We start from the raw sequence: 27,075 nt of genomic DNA on the forward strand, positions 1-27,075 counted from the left end.
AAAAAGTGTCTAGTCATAGGGATGGATGTAGTTATTATATAACTGATATTTATCAATACTCTTACTGATACTACTCTCTATAATTTGGCACAACAAAAATAAAGACATGAAAAAAAGATTTATTTTTATTATTACTTTTATTTGCAGAAATTGTCCTGTGAGGCACCTGCTACAAATGTCTGGTGGTGATGTGCTCTATTGCTCAATACCAGTAGCTAAACCTGAACAATGTCACAATTACCAAATATCTATAGTCCTTGAACTTCTCTGAAGCTAGCAAGTAAAGAAAATAAAGTTCATAAAGAGTAAAGATATGTAAAAATTGCTCTGATCTGTTTTCCTGTTCATGTGTTTTAGTTTTCAGTTCATGTTTGCCTGTGTCTGATTGTGTCATCCTGTCACCCGTGTTGTTCATTTGTCTCGTCAGCGGTTTCTCGTTTCTTTTTTATTAGTTCTTTTATTAAACCCACATTTAACTCGGTTGCCCAATTTTCAGTTTTTTAAATAAATAAAAAATATTTTATTGGAAATATCTGCTGTTGGATGTTTTAGTTTCATTTTAGATTCAACATGTACACTACCAGTCAAAAGTTTGGAAACTGTACTATTTTGATTGTTTTTGAAAGAAGTCTCTTGTGCTCACTGCATTTATGTTATTAAAAATACAAAAAGCTGTAATATTGTGAAATATTATTAAAATGTAAAAAATGTAAAATGTAATTTATTCCTATGATCAAAGCTGAATTTATCAACATTACTCCAGTCTTTAGAGTCACATGATCCTTCAGAAATCATTCTAATATGATTTGATGCTCAAGAAGAGTTGAAAGCAGTTGTGTAAAACATGTTTTTTTAGGATTCTTTGATGGATAGAAATGTCAAAAGAACAGTATTTATCTGAAATGGAAAGCTTTTGTAACGTTACCGTTCAAAAGTTTTGAGTCGGCAAGATTATTATTATTTTTTCTTTTGGGAAAGAACTTAAAGAAATGAATAGCCTACATTTATTCAGCAAGGATGCATTAAATTTATCAAGTGACAGTATAGACATTTATAATGTTGCAAATCTTTATATTTCAGATAAATGCTGTTCTTTTGAACTTTCTATTCATTAAATAATCCTGAAAACGTTTTTTAGCACTCATAACACTTATCTGATTAATCAGAAAATCAAATCGACCAACTAATCGATTATCAAAATAATTGTTAGTTGCAACCCTAATAATATTTCTTCTTTTAAAACGTTTTTAATTAATATGTATAATTTTAGTTTGTATTTTCTTGCTGTTGAGCTATAGTTGTAAATTACTGTAATTATAATTTATTTTATTGAAGTCCTAGTTTTTTTTTTACTTCCATAATATTTGAGGGGGGGTTGACCACAAAACAATAATTTTGCTTAGGGCACCCATTTGGCCAGCAGAGGCCCTGAATAAATGAATGAATCACTACATCAAATACATGATAACAGTCTGTTCTATTGCATAGTAACTCAACCCAATAAAGATAACATTTTGTATTGTGAATATTTTTCCTGTTTGTAAACAAATAAAACTCATGAATGAAGGAAGTAGGCTAAATAAATGCAGGGGCACACACACACACACACACACACACACACACACACACACACACACACACACACACACACACACACACACACACACACACACACACACACACACACACACACACACACACACACACACACACACACACACACACACACACACACACACACACACACACACACGATGTAGGACAGCTACTTCTGGAGGATTTGTGCTTAGTGAACATTGTAATGGGTGTTCTTTAAAATGAATGGTGATTGGGGAGAGGACAACAAACAGTTCAATGCAGTTCAATGCGCATTTTAAACCTTTTTAATCAGAGTAGTAGCAGTCACGTGGTTGTGTGTGTGTGTGTGTGTGTGTGAAACGAAGCTTCGGACGTCATTGATCACGTGATATTGATAGAACGGATCAAGCATCGATACAAAGCTTCACTGAAAATCGTTTCTTTTCTTTTTGTTCAGATAGACCACTTAGTAGCAGTTCAAGGATTAGTTCGATCAAAAACGGAAATTGGCCCATGATTACTCACCCTCAAGCCATCGTCCTGTATGCGTCATCCTTCTTTCAGACGAATACAAAAAATGTCCCTGCTCTTCCAAGCTTTATAATGGCAGTGAATTGTTGTTTCTGTTCTTAAGTCAATGTTAAGCGGTCTCTTATTGTTTTCCCAGAGCTATATATGTATATAATTTGCTTTTAATATGGAGAAATATTTGCCTTTCCTGAACAGATTTGGTAAGATTGTGGTTTAAAGTGAAATCTCTGTATAAATCACAGATAGGCTAAATAGAAGCCACAAACAACACCCAAGAAAAAGTAGAGAAAACTGAAGGACTTAAAGGCCCACTGAAATCAAAATAAAGTTTTTTAGCTTTTAGTATGATTATCTTAGCCTTAAGTTTATGAATAAGCTAGTGTGTTCCAAAAAATGACAAAATTTGCATTTAGGAGATATAAGCATTCAAAAGTTACAGTCTTTCACTTTCTTTAAAAGGAATCACAGATTTTGATGACATCATCGCAGACTTCACCTACTCATCAAATCTTCAGTCCAATCAAATGCTCTCTAAAATCTGAAGTCCCGCCCCCTGCATTATAAATAGACCCTGAACTGCGTCTGAAAACGGTCAGTTGTTCACGCATATTTTCTACACGGTGAACAGCACATAGCGCACTATATATGCAATAGGAAACGATTCAGACAGTGTAAATATGTTTTCAATTGAGGCGAATGAAGTCTGGGTTCACGATAGTTTCACGCGCACCGCACACACAGTCTAGACCAGAGCCGTTGACTACATACAGCGTGGATCATATGCGAGAGCCGGCGCAGACAACAAAACATATCGGACCCATTTAAATGCTGCATAGAGTGCTGTATTTCAAAGAGATATGGAAGAGATTATGATGATAAACGGTTAGATTCGGAGGAAACTGTCTTTAAAAAAACAGAAAGGCTCTAGTCAAACTGTGGTAATAACGAAACGCTATTGGCTGTTTCAAAAAAGTGGAGGAGCTGCTAACAGCTGAAGCCGTTTCAATGGAAATTACGTCAACACATTGAATAATGCTACGCGTTCCAAGGCACTTCAGTGGGCCTTTAAATGCTAACGAACGAAAAAGACAACAGGTGTGATTGAATTACTTACACAAGGAATCACCACAGCAACAAATGATGAGCGGGAATAGATTAAGCCAGGATTAGGCCTTAGTTTAATTAGGACATTTAAGTAGCTTTTATGCCTTAGAAAAAAACATTAACGGTGTTCATCTTGAGACAAAACGTCTCGGGTACTTACATATATTGGACTTATGGCATATACATGGGTAAAAATGACCGGACGGAGTCGGGTCTTATAAAATATAGAGAAACATATGCTTGTGGACATAGGTTACATGTGTTATATGGAAAGAATTCCTGCTTGTAATGCAGGAACCTCCAAATTATAAAAGTGGACGGGGAGGCCCAGCCTGCCGCCGCACAGATATCTCCCAAAGGTATATCGCTCGACCAGGCCCATGACGAGGCCATGCCTCTGGTAGAATGAGCTCTGATGCCTATAGGGCAGTCGAGGTTCTTGGACTCATAAGCCAGTGAGATAGCGTCTACTATCGAGCGTGACAGTGTTTGTTTCGTGTCTGCAGCACCCTTAGTGCGACTGCCAAAACAAACAAAGAGCTGTTCCGTGTGTCTGAAGACAGCGGAACGCTCTATATATGCTCTCAGTGTTCTAACCGGGCAGAGAAGATTTGCGTCCTTTTTGTCATGTGACGAATGAAGCGCTGATAGTGAAATGACCTGTGCTCTGAACGGGGTGGAGAGCACCTTAGGTACATAACCATGTCTTGGCTTGAGGACGACTCTAGAGTCGTTAGGCCCAAACTCTAGGCAGGAAGCACTCACAGAGAGAGTCAGTGCAAGTCACCTACCCGCTTGACTGAGGCTAATGCCAGTAAGAAAGCAGCTTTCCGAGAGAGGTGCTTTAGGCTCGCTGTCTGTAGCGGTTCAAACAGGGTTTTTTTCATGGCTTGTACAACCGTGGACAGGTCCCATATAGGAACTGAGGGCCTCCTGGCCCCTCTGAGGAAGCGCACAATGAGTTCACTTTTGCCCAGTGACTGTCCGACCACTTGAATGTAATATGCTGCTATAGCAGCCATATAAACTTTGAGCGTGGAGGGGGAGCGTCCCGCGTCCATTAGCTCTTGAAGGAAGGTGAGCAGTTCTGATACCTCACACGAGTGTGGGTCCAGGTTTCGTGCTGCGCACCAGTTTGAGAATACTGACCATTTCAATGCATAGAGCCGCCTGGTTGTGGGGGCTCTAGCTTCAGAAATGGTGTTTAACACCCTGTCAGGGAGGTTCCCGGATACTCGTTGATGGGCCAAAAATGAAGGGCCCACAGATCAGGCCGGGGGTGCCAGATCGTCTCTTTCAACTGTGTGAGGAGATCTTTCCTCAGCGGAATCGGCCATGGGGCTGTGTCTGGCATCTGACTCAGTTCGGAGAACCATATTTGCACCGTACACCGCACATCTCCCTGATTCTCTTGATGACTTGTGGTATCAGAGCGATAGGGGGAAAGGCATATAGCGGAAGCCTGGGCCAGTCGTGGGCCAGTGCATCGCTGTGTTTGGAGAAAAATGTTGGGCAGTGAAAGTTGTCTTTTGATGCAAAAAGGTCGCTTTCGCCTTGCCAAAGATGCTCCAAATGAGCTGAATCGTTTGTGGGTGAAGAGACCATTCTCCTGGGGGAATGTTGCCTCTGGATAGCATATCCGGACCCTGATTCAGAACACCTGGCACGTGAGCAGCCCTCAGCGAGCTCAATTTCTGCCGTGCCCATAAAAGGAGATGTTTCGCCAGGTGGTGCAGGCTGTTTGATCTCAGGCCGCCCGATTTATATAAGATACCACTGACATGCTGTCTGTTCGGACCAGGACGTGGTGGTTCTTTAAGTAAGGGAGGAAAGCTCTTAACAACAGAATGACCACTTTCATTTCTAAGCAGTTTATGTGCAGCTGTTTCTCCGACATTGTCCAAAGACCGGAGACTGGCATGCCCTTGTGTACAGCACCCCAACCTAGGTTGGACGCGTCTGTCGATACCACTTTCCATTTTGAAACTGTGCCCATGCTCACACCTGACTGATACCAGTCGGTCGCTTTCCAAGGAGCCAGAGCTTTGATGCAGCTGTGGTTCACTTTGATTCGCAATCGACCGGAATGCCACGCACGGGGTGAAAGGCAGGCGTTCAACCAGCGCTGGAGGGGGCGCATGCGTAATAGACCCAGTTCGAGTACTGCTGATGCTGAGGCCATGTGGCCTAACATCCTCTGAAATCTTTTGAGAGGAGTGAAAGTGCCAGCCTTGAATGACGTCTATGACTGTTACCAGAAAGGAGACTCTCTGAGTTGCCGACAGTGAGCTCTTCTCTATATTTATCCTGAGACCCAAGCATTCTAAGTGGTTGAGGAGCCAGTTTCAACACTTAAGTTTTAACAGTTTCAACACTTTGGCGCAAAGCAAGTGACTTACGCTGCTTCTCACTGAAGCAGTGTTGGGCACGTTACTTTAAAAAAGTAATTAGTTATAGTGACTAGTTACTTGTTACGAATAGTAACTGAGTTAGTAACCGAGTTACATCATTATAAAAGTAACTAATTACCAGGGAAAGTAACTACTGCGTTACTTTTTTTTTTCTTTCAAATGTTCAAATATGTCAAATAACTTGGATGTCCCGAATATTAAATATGTTAAATTAATGAATTGGACACTAAATAGAATAAATTATTATTATAAAACATTGTACATTAATGTACACTATTGTAATGTTGCTGTGGGACAATGTGAGAGACACCTATCAAATTCAATATATTATTGTAAATATTATCAGTAGGCCTACTATAGTGTAAATATTGTGTAAATATTATCAGTACTATACTACTCCTCTGGTAGTGGAGCTCATGTTATCACCTGGGTTTTTAGCCACTAATGTTGTGGCTGTGATGATGTGAGGCTTCATTAGATTAGAATTACTGGCCACCGACGTGGAGAGACTCTTTCCTCCTGGGCATAAGCTGCACGTTACATAAACATTCTTACCTTTCACCTCAACGAGGGAAAAGTAGCGCTTATTCTTCCAGTTTGCGAAAGCTACCTTTGAAGTCGCTGGACTTGCCATTGCTGACTGTGCATATGCGTGTGTGTCATAGGTGTGTGTGTGTGTGTGTGTGAACTCCCACCCACCAATCATCATCAGTTATGTGTACCACCCAACCCACTCCCCAACACGCATGGCTGGCGCGCACACACACACATTGCAGGTCCAACCGACAGAGAGCCTGTTCGGATGAAAACCGCTTCAGTGAGCTCAATTATAGTAACGCTGCATTTTTTTTCTCAGTAACGCTAACGGCGTTGTAACGGAAGAAACAGTCATTCGTTTGATTACTCGTTACTGAAAAAAATAATTCCGTTAGTAACGCCGTTTATCTATAACGCCGTTATTCCCAACACTGAAGTCTTGACCACTGCGCGAAAGCACGGGGGTCTGCGGAAGAACTGTAGCGAGTAACCTCGTTCTATTATGTTTAACACCCATGTCGATATACCAGGGATGGTCTGCCAGGCCTGGGCCCTTATGGCTAGGGGTTGAATTAATTTCGGGGGCAGGCCATTTAGTAGTAGGGAGCCCGTGTTTGTGACACTATGGGGATAGTGTTTATGTTTGGCGGCATGCACTGTGTACATTTACATTTACATTTAGTCATTTAGCAGACGCTTTTATCCAAAGCGACTTACAAATGGGGGCAATAGAAGCAGCTTGAGCAGTCGAAGGGCAACAAAATCAGCAATATGCAAGTGCTGTAACAAGTCTCAGTTAGTCTAGCACAGAAATATATATATATATATATATATATATATATATATATATTATTTTTTTTTAAATAAATTAGACAGACAGACAATGAATAGAATGATAAGTGCTATTCTCGATCGGTCAGGTGTTGCTGGAAAAGATGTGTCTTTAGACGTTTTTTGAAAATGGCTACAGACTCGGCCGCACGAATTGAGATAGGCAGGTCATTCCACCAGGTGGGAACGGTCCAGGAAAAGGTCCGTGAGAGGGATTTCATGCCTCTCTGGTATGGCACCACAAGGCGTCGTTCACTGGCAGAACGCAAGTTCCTGGACGGTGTGTAAGTCTGAACGAGCGAGTTTAGGTATATTGGTGCAGAGCCAGTGGATGTTTTGAATGCGAGCACCAGTGCCTTGAATTTAATGCGAGCGGCTATTGGTAGCCAGTGCAGACTGATGAGGAGAGGCGTGACGTGTGCTCTCTTCGGCTCACCAAAGACCAACCTCGCCGCTGCATTCTGGATCAGTTGCAAGGGTTTGGTAGTGCATGCCGGAAGGCCCGCAAGAAGAGCATTACAGTAGTCCAGTCTGGAGAGAACGAGAGCTTGGACCAGTAGTTGTGTGGCATGATCTGATAGGAAGGGTCTAACCTTCCCTAATGTTGAATAGTGCAAATCTGCAGGACCGGGTTGTTGCATTGATGTGGTCAGTGAATTTTAGCTGATCATCAATCACAACCCCAAGGTTCCTGGCTGTCCTGGACGGAGTTATGGTTGATGAACCTAGCTGAATGTGTAGTGGGCACGCGCTTTACATTCAGAGCACTCATGGTGTGAGGAGTGCTTATGTGCAGGGGTGCATACTGTGAAGTGGGCACACTGCCTACATAGAAAATGCTCTTTTCGTGCTTTATTTGGGTCGCCGTAAAAACGGCGTTTGTGTACAGGCGAGCGAGTTTGACGACTGGCTCATTGGCTGTGAAACTGAGGTCTCCAGTCACCTGATTGCAGGGAACTGCGAGATGCTGATAGCGAGAGTGAGGTGGTGGTCCGGCCGCGGCGGGACTTAACGACCGTCTCTTTCTTCCCGTGGCTAGGATGGCTTTGGAGGCTCGGGGTTCAACACAATCTTGGGTCGAGGTCCCCTGCGCTCTGGCTGTCTGTTGCGGCTCGCCGATCGTGAACGCTGCCATGTTCGGGAAGCTGAGCGGGTCTGGGACTGCGTCGGCGCCGCCTTTGTTTGCTGCGCAGGCGGGGCTTTAGCATGACGGTCGGAGGCAGAGCTGTAGCGCTTCGGCAGGATATGTTTCATGGCCTGTGAATCCTTCTGTGCCTCAGAGAAGCGCTCGGCGAAACTGGTAACAGCAGGGCCAAACAGTCCGGTCAAAGAAATGGCCGCGTCCAAAAAGGAGGCTTTGTCCGATTCCTTCATCTTGGTGAGGTTCAGCCATAGATGGCGCTCGAGCACCGTGAGGTTGGCCATACACTTCCCGATCGCCTTGGCGTTAGATTTCGTTGTGCGCAGAGCTAGATCGGTAGCGCTGCGCAGATCTTTGAGTGTCTCGGGGTCAGGAACAGACTCGTCCAATGAGCGGAGAAGTTTGGCCTGAAACACTTGGAAGACGGCCATCGTATGCAGTGCCGATGCAGCCTGGCCGGCGGAGGCGTAAGCTCGACCGGCGAGGGCTGATGTGGTGCGGCAGGGCTTCGAGGGGAGAAAGGGGATTTAGCGAGGGAAGAACATTACGCTTTCCAAGCCTTCGTCAGTTCATCGTGAACCTCTGGGAAGAAGGGGGCGGGTCTTTGAGGAGTGGATTGGCGACGACCTTGGAGAAACCACCCGTCCAGCCTGCTTCGTGATGGCTCCTGGGGTTGAGACCACTCGAGCCCGAGTTCTGCAATGGCCTGAGAGAGCACACGATCCAGCTCAGCGTCGACACTGGCTCTGACGCTAGTGGTGGTCTGCGTCGAAGCAGGGGGCTCCGAGATAGAACTGGACCACTCGCTCGCCGTCATAGAGATACTGTCCTCCCCTTCTTCCTCCTCCATTCCTGGTCCACCAAATGAGACGGAGCAGGCCGCTGCATGAGAGGGGCGCTGGTCCTCCTGGGTGAACAGAACGAGCCAAGTCGAGGCACCGATTCCGGCGTGTGCTCTGTTCGCTCCGGGGCTCTTTGGCTGGACGCTTTTTCCTGCACGGACCAGAGGGGAGAGCGCTAGGTGCGGGGTTGGTGTCTAAGAGGGCTAGCTGAGCTCGCAAGGTCGGTAGCTCCATCTCGTCACACTCCGGGCAGCCGCCCTGAGAGAGTGCGTTCAGGGCGTGGTCTCGGCCGAGACACCTGGCACAGATAATGTGACGATCCCCGCTGTAGAGAGGGCCTCTGCATGAGGTGCACGTGGGATTTGAAACAATGCTCGTCAGGTTAGGAAAAAGGATACGTTCTGCTGTATTTGCTGTGCAGCTGCACTGCATTTTACATTATGAAATTATGGATATAATTTTTGCTTCATATTCTCGAGGGAATGGAGTCCCCCTAGCGTATCCTACGCAATACGAAGTGTACTCTCAAAAGGGAACCATGGCACCAACATATTTTTAGATAAAATATTGCTTTCGGTTAAAACAGCTCAAACACTCATTTTATCTTAAGCCTTGTCTGTGAAACCGAGGGTCTGAGTGTAATTCTCTATTTCTGCTGCGTCTAATCATGATCAATCCGATTTTTTAATACAGTATGAATCAACACATATTTCACACAACTTTTTATTTTTTATAACATTCAGATACAAATGTGCATATTCATTACATGTTTAAAACAAAACAATCATGCGCTTTATGTTAGAACAGCTGCTCTTGGTAGAAAAAGGCAATCAGTTTTTGACTATAGACTATAGAGGACAGAAATCTTACATGAATATTAATTAATCAGACAGAAGCTTTCATCCAAAAGACTTCCAGATGAGAATAAATCAAGCGTCATTAAAAGATTAATCCAAAGCACAACACAATGCACATCACATTTCTGTTTTAAAGTAGAGAAATGTCAAACAAAAAGCTTCTTGTTAATTTAATTTTTTTTTGATACAAGTGCAATAAGGCGAGTTTATCAGTCAAGTGCTTCAGCATGATTATGGTACTCTAAACTCAGGTCATATTTATAACTTCATATTCAGATCTGATTCAAGGACAGATAAACAGATTAACTTCTGAACATATCTTTGGACAATATATTTAAGTGAAAGTATTTAATATACTGTAGCAGAAAAAAGGTACAAAGGCACAATTTTAAATGAAATTAAAACGTAAAATAGTACAAAATAATGTTAACTTAAAAAAAAAAAAAAATACATTTAAGTAACACTGAATGCGGCACTGGACGGTGAGATGTTTATGAACTGTGTGTCTCTACACACGAGGACAGTGTCATGTGACCTCGGCTTCAGAGACACTGCCCTAACCTCAAAGCTGAACTTGAGCATTAACCTGATATTGGTGTTAGTTATTATATAAAACAGCACATACAATGGTTAGTGAACCTGATTATCTATGAGGCTCACTGTATACAATCACACAAAATCAAAGCTGTGAGAGTCAAACTGCTAATGGAGTAACAGGTATGAAATGTAACATTAATAAAATTATATATGAAAGTTTGACAAACATGTTTCGTCATTTAAAAGCAAAGAAGCTTTTGACACACGAGTTTAACAGCTCAACAGACACATATTCATTTCTGACTTTCACTGGATGGAGGCTCATAAAGATGGAGCTCAACCGTTGATGATGTCACAGGGATGGACACTAATCAGGCACAGATTGACACACTAGACCAGAGGAATCAACCCAAGAAATCAACAGGAAATCAGTGCACTGGGGGGCTTTTAACACAAACGTGTCATAATCCATCCCTGACACTGATGTGTGTCTTATCAAAGTGAGCTGGTCTCCTGCCGCTCATCCACATCACTCAACAGCGGCATCACTACAGTCACGGATTCCTTCACTCCATCAGGAAACTCTTTATTTGACTGTGGCTTCAGTGGAGTCGCTGATTCATTCACTCCATCAGGAATCTCTTTATTTGACTGTGGCTTCAGTGGAGTCGCTGATTCATTCACTCCATCAGGAATCTCTTTATTTGACTGTGGCTTCAGTGCAGTCGCTGATTCATGTTCTGTGGAACCTGAAAGAAAATACAGAGATAATGACAGAAATTAAAGACAGAAGATGAACTGATCTAAAGATATGAAAACTAACATCAAAAATCTACCATCAAATTATCATTAGAAATTCAATGCACAAACTCATTTAAATAATACATTGCCAGTAGCATATTTAGTGAACGGTCTACATAAATATAAGTTAAAATCTTGGATACATGGACAGAGTGTCAAATGGTGCCACATCACACATCAGATCATGATATTGTTTTAGGGTGTTTACACAACACCGCTTTCAACTAAAAATGTAAAACTTTTTATGCGTTTTGGCCGTTCATTTACACGACAAGGGCGTATTGGGTTCCTGAAAATGCAAACTTTTCAAAATGGGTTTCAAACATAGACCGTAAAAAAAATAGACGGCGCGACTTCATTGGCTTCCGCTGACGAGAGTTGAAGCTTTCGGAGGCCGCACATGACGCTGACATCTTGCGCAGATTTGGGGCTGAGTCTGCGCAGTAGTGATCTCGAGACCGTGGTACAGAGCAGGAAGTAGAGGCGCGATTATCAAAAGCCTGCCCACACTCTCACAGATGCAGAACAATTCATTATGATGGTGTGAAATAAACAGTTATGAAAATGTAGAAATTAAAGCTAAAGCTCCAATCTCCTCTCGAAAAAAGTCTGTTAATGCCTCGACAACAGTGTAATTTAATTGTTTAGTGTGTCTCATGCCATTGTAATACATGGGGGGTGGAGTTTATGAGCTATATTGGGACCGGCCACCGGGGGGCGATCAAGGCACGGAGGCTTCAGTTTCTGAGAGGAGTGCTGCTTTTGAAAGTTTTTGAAAAAAATCTCCATGGTAACAAAAACGTGAATCTGTGAAAATGGTGACGTTCTCGAGGATCCATGTGAATGGGGATCGTTTTGACAATGGTGTTGCCTGTACGCGTACGGTGACGCCCACGACTGGATCTGAGGAACCCTGGTTTAGGGGATAGAAAACCCATTACGCCAATTGAAAGTCCTCATAATGATAGCAGCACCAGTGTGTGTGTGTGTGTGTGTGTGTGTGTGTGTGTGTGTGTGAGTCAAGAGTATTGGTAAAACTAAACTGCTGGTGACATGCAAATGAAACATGTAACACTAATAACCTCAATATTTCAGAACAGGTTCTAACATAAATACCATATCTGCAGATGCATTATTTAGTATATTATTCGTGCTTTAGCTTCGTTTGGAACTATTTTCATTAATGGATCAAAAATACAAAGTGGATCATCACTTTTCACCTCATCAATATTTTAAAAATAAACTGAAAGACAACTACTTACCACGGACATCAACATAGAATATCTCGTTTATGGTTCCTCTGCTGCTGCTGCTGATATATAGTTTATAAATACCAGAATCTTCAGTTCCCATGTTTGTGATGGTCAGAGATCCAGTCTTCTCATCCAGCTTCAGTCTGCCTCTGAATCTCCCATCATCAGCATCATCAAACGTCTGTCCGGTCCCTCCTTTGATCTGAGCTATGAGCTTCTCTCGAATCTTCAACTGTATCTGATCATCTCTCTGTATTTCAGTATCAGTGTCTAGAGTGGCTGATTCTCCCTCCTCCACTGATATCTTCCTCACTTCATTAGCAACAGCAGCACATACAGACAGAGAAACACAAAGAAATGTTGCCATTAGATCAAGTGTGTGCAGAACATCAGAGTTTGAAATGACTACATAAAGATCATTCAGATGATGTTTCATCAGTTTGAAATGGGCAAAGACACAAAACTTCATATTCCTGTCTCACAGTAGCACTGTAATGTGTAGCAGGACTCTGACCACTAAATTGGAAAGCGGAACTATTCCAAGTATACTGATGTACAATTTAAATAAACTCTTGTATTTAAGTTTTGAAATGCAGAATTCACTCAGCATAAACTTCAAATATATTACAATTGCAATTCAACTGCACTGTACGAGTATAGAATATTAACACACATTAATACTAAACTGATAACAAACTTTGTGATCTTAAAACATTGCAATGGCAACTTTTGATATGTTTCTTTCGTCAAGATATGGCCAAAATCATTGCGACTGTGAACATCGATTTGCAAGCGAAAACATCAGAGTCAGGAACTGCAAAACGGATTGACCGTGTAAAACCAACACTTTGTGTAAAAAAAATAAACTGTTGCAAATGTCCAAATGACTTCTTGCGTACGTAGGGCAAAAAAGTTCCAGAGAGAAACCGATTTGTACAGTTCCGTCTTTCTTTTAGCTGCGCTTAAAGTTTTGGCACGATTCTCTCACTCGCAGAGTTTTGCAAGCGCAAGGAGGAAGGCTTAATAAACTGCTTAATAAGCTGTGCACCATTCAAGGCTGACTATATGTGTTCATCCTGAATTTTGAGCTGGTGTCGTTATTGGATTGGTTTGGAATTGCATTTAAATTTTATATATTATATAATCTGCTTACACCACTGAGCTGATGTTAAACTTTACAATCAAAACATTTAATACCCATTCTTTAATACCCAATAATACCATTCTGATTAAGACTTTTTCAGACCACATTTCATGGTATTTAGATTAGATTAGATTAGATTCAACTTTATTGTCATTACACAAGTACAGGTAAAAGGCAACGAAATGCAGTTCTAAAATAATTTGCAAAAACAATTTAACACTCAATTATATATTTTGAAATATCGTCCTGGTCGCACTGTATTGATTCTGATTACTATAATGTGACTGATCAAGCTATTATATGTAGCTAGTATGAATAACAAAATGCTTTCTCTATGTCCAGGTTTGACTGTAGGCTAATACAAAACTGATACTTCAAATCAATATAAAAACTCAACTTTGACAAAGAATAGTCTGTCTATCTATCTATCTATCTATCTATCTATCTATCTATCTATCTATCTATCTATCTATCTATCTATCTATCTATCTATCTATCTATCTATCTATCTATCTATCTATCTATCTATCCATCCATCCATCCATCCATCCATCCATCCATCCATCCATCCATCCATCCATCCATCTCCAAATCAAATGAAACTAACTAATTATGTCTGAATCAAAACCCAGCAAACAGGAAATACACCGCCATGTTTATGTTTATATATAGGGATATACAGCCATCTAGAGGTTAAAGTCCCTGTAAAGGCAATTCTGAGATTTGTTTCTAAACACATTATAAATATTAGAATTGTATTGCTGAAACACATTACAAAGACTGTGAACTATGTAGTACTGAGTTCAGAAGTTAGACCGCTAAACAGTTTTTCACCGTTGCTGTGTTCAGGATTTTCTGGGCGGGGCTAAAACGTTGGCTCGATGACGCACTGGAGCCATCGAGCCTAGCTCCTCCCCTCTAAAGTGACTTTACACCGAATAGTTTTACAAACTTTCACCGGAGACAGCTGGGATTCACTGATAATCCGCTGCAGAACCATCTATCCCCCGCCCAGGCCTTCATCCTCCCGTCCCGCCGACATCTGGTGTGTCTTGATCATAGACGGTCGTGATCAGTATGTGAGTGTTGCCTTGTGTGCTACGGCAGCTTTCCTGTGAGTGGGCGTGGTTTCGGCGCAGACAGCGGACACACCCCCCAGCGTTTGAGAGCAGAGAATGCTGCTCATTTTTTCAAGTTTTTGATAAGCTATTTTATGATTAAAATTTGGCTGGGTGGTTAATAACACATTTATCTGTGGTGTGAGGAACTCAGAACACATGTTTAGTTTTGACTTTACAGGGACTTTAAATGATTGTATTAGATGATAAATGGTGCATAATTTAGAGATGCCCTTAAAATACACTCACCTAAAGGATTATTAGGAACACCATACTAATACTGTGTTTGACCCCCTTTTGCCTTCAGAACTGCCTTAATTCTACGTGGCATTGATTCAACAAGGTGCTGAAAGCATTCTTTAGAAATGTTGGCCCATATTGATAGGATAGCATCTTGCAGTTGATGAAGATTTGTGGGATGCACATCCAGGGCACGAAGCTCCCGTTCCACCACATCACAAAGATGCTCTATTGGGTTGAAATCTGGTGACTGTGGAGGCCAATTTAGTACAGTGAACTCATTGTCATGTTCAAGAAACCAATTTGAAATGATTCGAGCTTTGTGACATGGTGCATTATCCTGCTGGAAGTAGCCATCAGAGGATGGGTACATGGTGGTCATAAAGGGATGGACATGGTCCGAAACAATGCTCAGGTAGGCCGTGACATTTAAACAATGCCCAATTGGCACTAAGGGGCCTAAAGTGTGCCAAGAAAACATCCCCCACACCATTACACCACCACCACCAGCCTGCACAGTGCTAACAAGGCATGATGGATCCATGTTCTCATTCTGTTTACGCCAAATTCTGACTCTACCATCTGAATGTCTCAACAGAAATCGAGACTCATCAGAACAGGCAACATTTTTCCAGTCTTCAACTGTCCAATTTTGGTGAGCTTGTGCAAATTGTAGCCTCTTTTTCCTATTTGTAGTGGAGATGAGTGGTACCCGGTGGGGTCTTCTGCTGTTGTAGCCCATCCGCCTCAAGGTTGTGCGTGTTGTGGCTTCACAAATGCTTTGCTGCATACCTCGGTTGTAACGAGTGGTTATTTCAGTCAAAGTTGCTCTTCTATCAGCTTGAATCAGTCAGCCCATTCTTCTCTGACCTCTAGCATCAACAAGGCATTTTCGCCCACAGGACTGCCACATACTGGATGTTTTTCCTTTTTCACACCATTCTTTGTAAACCCTAGAAATGGTTGTGCGTGAAAATCCCAGTAGCTGAGCAGATTGTGAAATACTCAGACCGGCCCGTCTGGCACCAACAACCATGCCACGCTCAAAATTGCTTAAATCACCTTTCTTTCCCATTCTGACATTCAGTTTGGAGTTCAGGAGATTGTCATGACCAGGACCACACCCCTAAATGCATTGAAGCAACTGCCATGTGATTGGTTGATTAGACAATTGCATTAATGAGAAATTGAACAAGTGTTCCTAATAATCCTTTAGGTGAGTGTACATGTAAAAGGAAAAATAATAATTTAATACTAACACTACTACTACTACTACTACTACTACTACTACTACTACTACTACTACTAATAATAATAATAATAATAATAATAATTCTGGAATCGCCCCTGATCAGTAGTCAGGTGAAATTATGCATGCAGTAGTGCAGATACTATACTTTTAGCAGCATCAAGATGATAAATTAATATCATGGCATGATGATGATAAGGATACACTGAATATACATTTTCTTTCTTAACACACTAACTCGGAATGCTGAGCCAAATGAAGATAAAGATGTGTCCTGGCGTCTGGGGTGTTTATTGAAAACAATCAGATAAGGGTAAATCGAGAGTCAGCGAGCAGCTCATTTGATTGGCTACAGAAGAAGGTGGACCCGCCTTCCTCCTTGCGCTTGCAAAACTCTGCGAGTGAGAGAATCGTGCCAAAACTTTAAGCGCAGCTAAAAGAAAGACGGAACTGTACAAATCGGTTTCTCTCTGGAACTTTTTTGCCCTACGTACACAAGAAGTCATTTGGACATTTGCAACAGTTTATTTTTTTTACACAAAGGTTGGTTTTACACGGTCAATCCGTTTTGCAGTTCCTGACTCTGATGTTTTCGCTTGCAAATCGATGTTCTCAGTCGCAATGATTTTGGCCATATCTTGGCGAAAGAAACATGTCAAAAGTCTTAGCACGGAAAAATGGAAGTCAGAAGAATACAGATCATATTTATTTTGCGTTAACATGAAGTTGCAGTTTCACAATACATGAATTACACTTACGAATAACAGTAAAATGCAGCGAATATATTTTTTCCTACACTTGAAAGGCAATTTACACCTTTACAAAACTTATCTTGCGCATGCAAATTTAATTTACGCTTGCAATCTTATGTACACTTTCACAAATCTTACCCTGCGCTTGTGATTCTTTAAGGCATCAATTTACCTTCATAGAAAGCCCATTACGCCAAAAGTCTTCATAATGATAGCAGCACCAGTGTGTTTGTGTGTGTGTGTGTGTGTGTGAGAGTCAAGAGTATTTGTTAAAATAAAAAAAAAACTGCTGGTGGCATGCAAATGAAACATGTAAAACTAATAACTTCAATACTTCAGAACAGGTTCTAAAATAAATACCATATCTGCAGATGCATTATTTAGTATATTATTCATGCTTTAGCTTCGTTTGGAACTATTTTCATTAATGGATCAAAAACACAAAGTGAATCATCACTTTTCACCTCATCTATATTTTAAAAATAAACTGAAAGACAACTACTTACCATAGACAGTAACAAAGAATCTCTTGTTTATGGTTCCTCTGCTGCTGCTGATGATCTGTAGTTTATAAAGACCATATTCTTCAAATCTCATGTTTGTGATGGTCAGAGATCCAGTCTTCTCATCCAGCTTCAGTCTGCCTCTGAATCTCCCATCAGCAACATCATCAAACGTCTGTCCGGTCCCTCCTTTGATCTGAGCTATGAGATCCTCTCTGAACATCCACAGTATCTGATCATCTCTCTGTATTTCAGTATCAGTGTTTAGAGTGGCTGATTCTCTCTCCTCCACTGATATCTCCCTTACTTCATTAGCAACAGCAGCACATACAGACAGAGAAACACAAATAAATGTTGCCATTAGATCAAGTGTGTGCAGTGAACATCAGATGATGTTTCGTCAGTTTGAAATAGTCCTGTTTCCCAGGACATGTCCAGTTTTCAAGTTCTGTCCTGGCCTTACTATAACAATTTTCTGTCCATACAGAGGGGGCATACTTTAATGTATTGAAATTAATAATGAATCTTTGAGTAAACTTTGAGTATCATTTGAGTATCTCAATTGCCGGGCTGAGTGTCCTGGTTTTCGGTAATCAAAATATGGTCACCCTAATTGAAATGGTCACTTTGTGCAGGTATGATGAACTGATCTGCTAATACATGATGCTTTCAGCTCTTTAGTTTATTTGTTTAACACATTTAAAAACAACTCGAGTTGGTCAAAGTGCTTTCCATTAAAAAAAATATTCCAACAACATTCATAACAATATACAAAAACATTAAACACCAAATCAAAAAAACAATTTTAAAAAACAAGACAACAGTAACAGTAACACAACAGTATTTCAAAAATAAACTGAAAGACAACTACTTACCCCAGACAGTAACATAGAATTTCTCGTTTATGGTTCCTCTGCTGCTGCTGCTGATGATCTGTAGTTTATAAAGACCAGAATCTTCAGTTCTCATGTTTGTGATGGTCAGAGATCCAGTCTTCTCATCCAGCTTCAGTCTGCCTCTGAATCTCTCATCAGCAACATCATCAAACGTCTGTCCGGTCCCTCCTTTGATCTGAGCTATGAGCTTCTCTTCAAACATCAACAGTATCTGATCATCTCTCTGTATTTCAGTATCAGTGTTTAGAGTGGCTGATTCTCCCTCCTCCACTGATATCTTCCTCACTTCATTAGCAACAGCAGCACATACAGACAGAGAAACACAAAGAAATGTTGCCATTAGATCAAGTGTGTGCAGAACATCAGAGTTTGAAATGACTACATAAAGATCATTCAGATGATGTTTCATCAGTTTGAAATGGGCAAAGACACAAAACTTCATATTCCTGTCTCACAGTAGCACTGTAATGTGTAGCAGGGCCCTGAACCGACATGTGACGTCAACTGACTTCTTTCTGCATGGTTTTATCATTTAAATTAGGGTGACCAAACGTCCTGTTTTCCCAGGACATGTCCAGTTTTCAAGTCCTGTCCTGGCCCTACTATAACAATTGTCTGTCCATACAGAGGGGGCATACTTTAACACTAGAACCGCCACAGGGTCAAATTTACCCATGGCTGTTTTTCAAATGTACATAACAGATTTCCAATAAAATACCCAAGTCTCCCAGTCACTGACTTTTACTAAAACTGTGTTATTTACAATCCCCTGTTGTTAAAAATGGTTTAGATAAAACCAGATTTAAAAACGGGGCATTTATACCTGTTATCGCCAGCGGGTCAAATTTACCCCTATATAATTCCTCTATTTTCCCGCTGTGTTTGAGCAACGCGTCAGCTTACTGTAAACAGTCACACAACACACGGTCAAATAAAGATGTTTTAGCCTATTTATAAATGTTCAAACTTTGGATTAATTATACATTTTTGTTTTGCAATTTTTTTATTGAGTATTGCTTGCTACTGTGTTGCTATTTATTCCAGTCTGCCCGTTTCCTGAAAAAAAAAAAAAATCCGATATGATGGAATGAATAAAACAATTTTCATGATTATCCCAAGTTTATTGGTGTTGTTCTCTTATTCAAATTATAAATGATATAACTATACAAATGAATAATTAATTAGGTCAAACTGTGCGCTTGAATTCGTATGTTATCCTTATCGTAAGTTGTCATACATCTTATGCAGTGCGGTGGATTATTATTGCTCTTCATTGTCTATTTAGGGTATTTTAGTAATTAAAATAACATGGGTTATCTTAATATGGGATTAATGACATTTTATTATAATATTACACCACCCAAATATGTATTTATTTCTATCTAATTCTCGTCGTCATTGCAGGCTGGTTTAGCCAATAGTCACCAAAAAGTGATTAGTATAACCTGCTTAAAATAGCATAAAACAACAGGACAAAAACATAGTTGATGACTAAAAATAATAATTTCATGACTCTATACATTACTTTGTGAAGACAGTGGCATAAAACAGTGACATTAAGTTTTTTAGCCATATCAATACAGTAATAATCTGCATGGGTAAATTTTACCCGCTGGCGGTTTTAGGTATACAGCGACCCCTGGCGGTTCTAGAGTCAAATGTATTGAAATTAATAATGAATCTTTGAGTAAACTTTGAGTATCATTTGAGTATCTCAATTGCCGGGCTGAGTGTCCTGGTTTTCGGTAATCAAAATATGGTCACCCTAATTGAAATGGTCACTTTGTGCAGGTATGATGAACTGATCTGCTAATACATGATGCTTTCAGCTCTTTAGTTTATTTGTTTAACACATTTAAAAACAACTCGAGTTGGTCAAAGTGCTTTCCATTAAAAAAAATATTCCAACAACATACATAACAATATACAAAAACATTAAACACCAAATCAAAAAAACTATTTTAAAAAACAAGACAACAGTAACAGTAACACAACATCAACTGCTAGCTCAACCATAAGCCTGCGCAAGTAAATGTGCCCTCAAACGTGATTTAAAAATACCCAATGAATGTAGTAAAACATCTAATATCCAGACGCAGATTATTCCAGAGGCGGGGTGCAGCAACAGAAAATAAGACACGCTCCCCTTTGGACTTCAGATGAGATTTAGGGATCTTTAAAAGTCCTTTTTGAGATGACCTCAGTGGCCTTGCCGTCTGATAAACCTGGGGAAGATTTGACATATATTCGGGAGCTAGACCATGCAAGGCCCTAAAAACAAACGTTAAAACCTCAAACTACACCCTGAAATGAACTGGGAGCCGATGCAGTGAAGCTAGTGCTGGAGAAACACTGAGCTAAGACACAAGACAAAAAGGGTTTGATTTTTGCAATGCGCCTTAAATGAAAGTCTTCACCACTGAATTTACATGCTTATCCAATTTAAGCTCTGAATCAAAGATGATTCCCAAATTCTTTGCTTGCTTACGCACATTACAGGCAAGAGGGCCTAGACAATCAAGTATTTGTGCGGGTCACCTAATGGAGCCAAACACTACCCTAGTGACAAAATAATATCCTTAAGCACAATTTATTCGGATGTACTTTAGTATAACTAAATGTATTTGTGACGCACTATAAATTGGTATACTTGAAGTCTAATTTTGTACTAAATGCATTTATTTGTACAAAAGCAGTGCTAAAGTTCAACTAAAGTTGTATTAAATATACTTGTTTGTGCTAAAGCGGAACTATTCTAAGTATACTGATGTACAATTTAAATAAACTCTTGTATTTAAGTTTTGAAATGCAGAATTCACTCAGCATAAACTTCAAATATATTACAATTGCAATTCAACTGCACTGTACGAGTATAGAATATTAACACACATTAATATTACATTGATAACAAACTTGTGATCTTAAAACATTGCAATGAAATTCCAAGTAAGCTTGAAGTGTGCTAATGGCTAATGGCATCATTATAGTGTGCTTCAAGGCTACAATAAAGTAATCTTTATAAATAACGGCACAGCTTAAGGATTTGCCTTTTGCTGACATTTTATAGACACCCCACAGTATACCAGTAACTTAATTATCCAGTGAACATCAGTGAGACTATGAGAACAGAGTTATATATATAGTATATGTTCATGAACATTGAATGTTGGAACCAGTACGGACTGGAATCAAACCCGGGTCGCTGCCACAGAAGTGCATGAGCTTACCAGATACGCCACCACACAGATACGGACCAAAATGCATCTTGTAGTGTTTTTTTCTCAATTAAGAAACTGAATTTATGATAAGATTAAACATTTTAGCTCAATTTGACAAGCTGTAAAGCTGAAAATAAAGCGATATAGATGAATATCCTATATATTCAGGTTTCAGGTCTCTACCCCTACATTATGAGGACAAACCAGCTGTCTCCATAGTTCAAATGGCTAAATAAGCATACTAAATATTAAAATATTAAAAATGTATAAAAAAAATGCTGTGAGGGCTATGTTTAGGGCAGGGTTCCTCAAATCCGGCCCTAGTGGGCCACTGCACTGCACAGACACTAGAATATTGCAGGTGAGTTTGATCAGGATCAGAACTAAACTCTGCAGGATAGTGGACCTCCAGGACTGGATCTGAGGAACCCTGGTTTAGGGGATAGAAAACCCATTACACCAAAAGTCTTCATAATGATAGCAGCACCAGTGTGTGTGTGTGTGTGTGTGTGTGTGTGTGTGAGTCAAGAGTATTGGTAAAAATTAAATAAAAAACTGCTGGTGACATGCAAATGAAACATGTAACACTAATAACTTCAATATTTCAGAACAGGTTCTAACATAAATACCATATCTGCAGATGCATTATTTAGTATATTATTCATGCTTTAGCTTCGTTTGGAACTATTTTCATTAATGGATCAAAAACACAAAGTGGATCATCACTTTTCACCTCATCAATATTTTAAAAATAAACTGAAAGACAACTACTTACCACGGACATCAACATAGAATCTCTTGTTTATGGTTCCTCTGCTGCTGCTGATGATCTGTAGTTTATAAAGACCAGATTCTTCATTTCTCATGTTTGTGATGGTCAGAGATCCAGTCTTCTCATCCAGCTTCAGTCTGCCTCTGAATCTCCCACCAGCAGCATCATCAAACGTCTGTCCGGTCCCTCCTTTGATCTGAGCTATGAGCTTCTCTTCAAACATCCACAGTATCTGATCATCTCTCTGTATTTCAGTATCAGTGTCTAGAGTGGCTGATTCTCCCTCCGTCACTGATATCTCCCTCTCTTCATTAGCAACAGCAGCACATACAGACAGAGAAACACAAAGAAATGTTGCCATTAGATCAAGTGTGTGCAGAACATCAGAGTTTGAAATGACTACATAAAGATCATTCAGATGATGTTTCATCAGTTTGAAATGAGCAAAGACACAAAACTTCATATTCCTGTCTCACAGTAGCACTGTAATGTGTAGCAGGGCCCTGAACCGACATGTGACGTCAACTGACTTCTTTCTGCATGGTTTTATCATTTAAATTAGGGTGACCAAACGTCCTGTTTTCCCAGGACATGTCCAGTTTTCAAGTCCTGTCCTGGCCCTACTATAACAATTGTCTGTCCATACAGAGGGGGCATACTTTAACACTAGAACCGCCACAGGGTCAAATTTACCCATGGCTGTTTTTCAAATGTACATAACAGATTTCCAATAAAATACCCAAGTGTCCCAGTCACTGACTTTTACTAAAACTGTGTTATTTACAATCCCCTGTTGTTAAAAATTGTTTAGATAAAACCAGATTTAAAAACGGGGCATTTATACCTGTTATCGCCAGCGGGTCAAATTTACCCCTATATAATTCCTCTATTTTCCCGCTGTGTTTGAGCAACGCGTCAGCTTACTGTAAACAGTCACACAACACACGGTCAAATAAAGATGTTTTAGCCTATTTATAAATGTTCAAACTTTGGATTAATTATACATTTTTGTTTTGCAATTTTTTTATTGAGTATTGCTTGCTACTGTGTTGCTATTTATTCCAGTCTGCCCGTTTCCTGAAAAAAAAAAAAATCCGATATGATGGAATGAATAAAACAATTTTCATGATTATCCCAAGTTTATTGGTGTTGTTCTCTTATTCAAATTATAAATGATATAACTATACAAATGAATAATTAATTAGGTAGAACTGTGCGCTTGAATTCGTATGTTATCCTTATCGTAAGTTGTCATACATCTTATGCAGTGCGGTGGATTATTATTGCTCTTCATTGTCTATTTAAGGTATTTTAGTAATTAAAATAACATGGGTTATCTTAATATGGGATTAATGACATTTTATTATAATATTACACCACCAAATATGTATTTATTTCTATCTAATTCTCGTCGTCATTGCAGGCTGGTTTAGCCTATACAGGGAGTGCAGAATTATTAGGCAAGTTGTATTTTTGAGGATTCATTTTACAACATTAATAATTAAACAACAACCATGTTGTCAATGAACACAAAAAACTCATTAATATCAAAGCTGAATATTTTTGGAAGTAGTTTTTAGTTTTAGCTATTTTAGGGGGATATCTGTGTGTGCAGGTGACTATTACTGTGCATAATTATTAGGCAACTTAACAAAAAACTAATTTATACCCATTTCAATTATTTATTTTTACCAGTGAAACCAATATAACATCTCAACATTCACAAATATACATTTCTGACTTTCAAAAACCAAACAAAAACAAATCAGTGACCAATATAGCCACCTTTCTTTGCAAGGACACTCAAAAGCCTGCCATCCATGGATTCTGTCAGTGTTTTGATCTGTTCACCATCAACATTGCGTGCAGCAGCAACCACAGCCTCCCAGACACGGTTCAGAGAGGTGTACTGTTTTCCCTCCTTGTAAATCGCACATTTGATGATGGACCACAGGTTCTCAATGGGGTTCAGATCAGGTGAACAAGGAGGCCATATCATTAGATTTTCTTCTTTTATACCCTTTCTTGCCAGCCACGCTGTGGAGTACTTGGACGCGAGTGATGGAGCATTGTCCTGCATGAAAATCATGTTTTTCTTGAAGGATGCAGACTTCTTCCTGTACCACTGCTTGAAGAAGGTGTCTTCCAGAAACTGGCAGTAGGACTGGGAGTTGAGCTTGACTCCATCCTCAACCCGAAAAGGCCCCACAAGCTCATCTTTGATGATACCAGCCCAGACCAGTACTCCACCTCCACCTTGCTGGCGCCTGAGTCGGACTGGAGCTCTCTGCCCTTTACCAATCCAGCCACGGGCCCATCCATCTGGCCCATCAAGACTCACTCTCATTTCATCAGTCCATAAAACCTTAGAAAAATCAGTCTTGAGATATTTCTTGGCCCAGTCTTGACGTTTCAGCTTGTGTGTCTTGTTCAGTGGTGGTCGACTTTCTGCCTTTCTTACCTTGGCCATGTCTCTGAGTATTGCACACCTTGTGCTTTTGGGCACTCCAGTGATGTTGCAGCTCTGAAATATGGCCAAACTGGTGGCAAGTGGCATCTTGGCAGCTGCACGCTTGACTTTTCTCAGTTCACGGGCAGTTATTTTGTGCCTTGGTTTTTCCACACGCTTCTTGCGACCCTGTTGACTATTTTGAATGAAACGCTTGATTGTTCGATGATCACGCTTCAGAAGCTTGGCTATTTTAAGACTGCTGCATCCCTCTGCAATATATCTCACTATTTTTGACTTTTCTGAGCCTGTCAAGTCCTTCTTTTGACCCATTTTGCCAAAGGAAAGGAAGTTGCCTAATAATTATGCACACCTGATATAGGGTGTTGATGTCATTAGACCACACCCCTTCTCATTACAGAGATGCACATCACCTAATATGCTTAATTGGTAGTAGGCTTTCCAGCCTATACAGCTTGGAGTAAGACAACATGCATAACGAGGATGATGTGGTCAAAATACTCATTTGCCTAATAATTCTGCACTCCCTGTAGTCACCAAAAAGTGATTAGTATAACCTGCTTAAAATAGCATAAAACAACAGGACAAAAACATAGTTGATGACTAAAAATAATAATTTCATGACTCTATACATTACTTTGTGAAGACAGTGGCATAAAACAGTGACATTAAGTTTTTTAGCCATATCTATACAGTAATAATCTGCATGGGTAAATTTTACCCGCTGGCGGTTTTAGGTATACAGCGACCCCTGGCGGTTCTAGTGTCGAATGTATTGAAATTAATAATGAATCTTTGAGTAAACTTTGAGTATCATTTGAGTATCTCAATTGCCGGGCTGAGTGTCCTGGTTTTCGGTAATCAAAATATGGTCACCCTAATTGAAATGGTCACTTTGTGCAGGTATGATGAACTGATCTGCTAATACATGATGCTTTCAGCTCTTTAGTTTATTTGTTTAACACATTTAAAAACAACTCGAGTTGGTCAAAGTGCTTTCCATTAAAAAAAATATTCCAACAACATTCATAACAATATACAAAAACATTAAACACCAAATCAAAAAAAACTATTTTAAAAAACAAGACAACAGTAACAGTAACACAACATCAACTGCTAGCTCAACCATAAGCCTGCGCAAGTAAATGTGCCCTCAAACGTGATTTAAAAATACCCAATGAATGTAGTAAAACATCTAATATCCAGACGCAGATTATTCCAGAGGCGGGGTGCAGCAACAGAAAATAAGACACGCTCCCCTTTGGACTTCAGATGAGATTTAGGGATCTTTAAAAGTCCTTTTTGAGATGACCTCAGTGGCCTTGCCGTCTGATAAACCTGGGGAAGATTTGACATATATTCGGGAGCTAGACCATGCAAGGCCCTAAAAACAAACGTTAAAACCTCAAACTGCACCCTGAAATGAACTGGGAGCCGATGCAGTGAAGCTAGTGCTGGAGAAACACTGAGCTAAGACACAAGACAAAAAGGGTTTGATTTTTGCAATGCGCCTTAAATGAAAGTCTTCACCACTGAATTTACATGCTTATCCAATTTAAGCTCTGAATCAAAGATGATTCCCAAATTCTTTGCTTGCTTACGCACATTACAGGCAAGAGGGCCTAGACAATCAAGTATTTGTGCGGGTCACCTAATGGAGCCAAACACTACCCTAGTGACAAAATAATATCCTTAAGCACAATTTATTCGGATGTACTTTAGTATAACTAAATGTATTGGTGACGCACTATAAATTGGTATACTTGAAGTCTAATTTTGTACTAAATGCATTTATTTGTACAAAAGCAGTGCTAAAGTTCAACTAAAGTTGTATTAAATATACTTGTTTGTGCTAAAGCGGAACTATTCTAAGTATACTGATGTACAATTTAAATAAACTCTTGTATTTAAGTTTTGAAATGCAGAATTCACTCAGCATAAACTTCAAATATATTACAATTGCAATTCAACTGCACTGTACGAGTATAGAATATTAACACACATTAATATTATACTGATAACAAACTTTTAGTGATCTTAAAACATTGCAATGGCATTCCAAGCAAGCTTGAAGTGTGCTAATGGCTAATGGCATCATTATAGTGTGCTTCAAGGCTACAATAAAGTAATCTTTATAAATAACGGCACAGCTTAAGGATTTGCCTTTTGCTGACATTTTATAGACACCCCACAGTATACCAGTAACTTAATTATCCAGTGAACATCAGTGAGACTATGAGAACAGAGTTATATATATAGTATATGTTCATGAACATTGAATGTTGGAACC

The 27,075-nt window shown here is 40.0% G+C and overlaps 2 protein-coding genes across 3 annotated transcripts in view; both read right to left on the bottom strand.

Annotated features, from left to right (window-relative positions):
• Nucleotides 1–6,274, bottom strand: part of LOC307120340 (uncharacterized protein) — a 58,437-nt gene extending 52,163 nt beyond the window's left edge. The window contains exon 1 of the mRNA XM_079807339.1: nucleotides 6,180–6,274. Coding sequence (XP_079663465.1) covers nucleotides 6,180–6,258 — 79 coding nt within the window. The 5' untranslated portion in view covers nucleotides 6,259–6,274. The remainder of the gene's footprint in view (nucleotides 1–6,179) is intronic.
• Nucleotides 6,275–9,687: 3,413 nt separating this feature from the next.
• Nucleotides 9,688–27,075, bottom strand: part of LOC307120336 (uncharacterized protein) — a 66,381-nt gene continuing 48,993 nt past the window's right edge. For both annotated transcript variants that reach the window (XM_079807333.1, XM_079807332.1), the window contains exons 9-13: nucleotides 22,319–22,621; nucleotides 18,305–18,610; nucleotides 17,433–17,735; nucleotides 12,433–12,735; nucleotides 9,688–11,118 (exon numbers count right to left, since the gene is read on the bottom strand). In XM_079807333.1, coding sequence (XP_079663459.1) covers nucleotides 10,865–11,118; nucleotides 12,433–12,735; nucleotides 17,433–17,735; nucleotides 18,305–18,610; nucleotides 22,319–22,621 — 1,469 coding nt within the window. In that variant the 3' untranslated portion in view covers nucleotides 9,688–10,864. The remainder of the gene's footprint in view (nucleotides 11,119–12,432; nucleotides 12,736–17,432; nucleotides 17,736–18,304; nucleotides 18,611–22,318; nucleotides 22,622–27,075) is intronic.

The sequence above is a fragment of the Gobio gobio genome, assembly GCF_949357685.1.
Source record: "Gobio gobio genome assembly, chromosome: 24".
NCBI classification, from domain to species: domain Eukaryota; kingdom Metazoa; phylum Chordata; class Actinopteri; order Cypriniformes; family Gobionidae; genus Gobio; species Gobio gobio.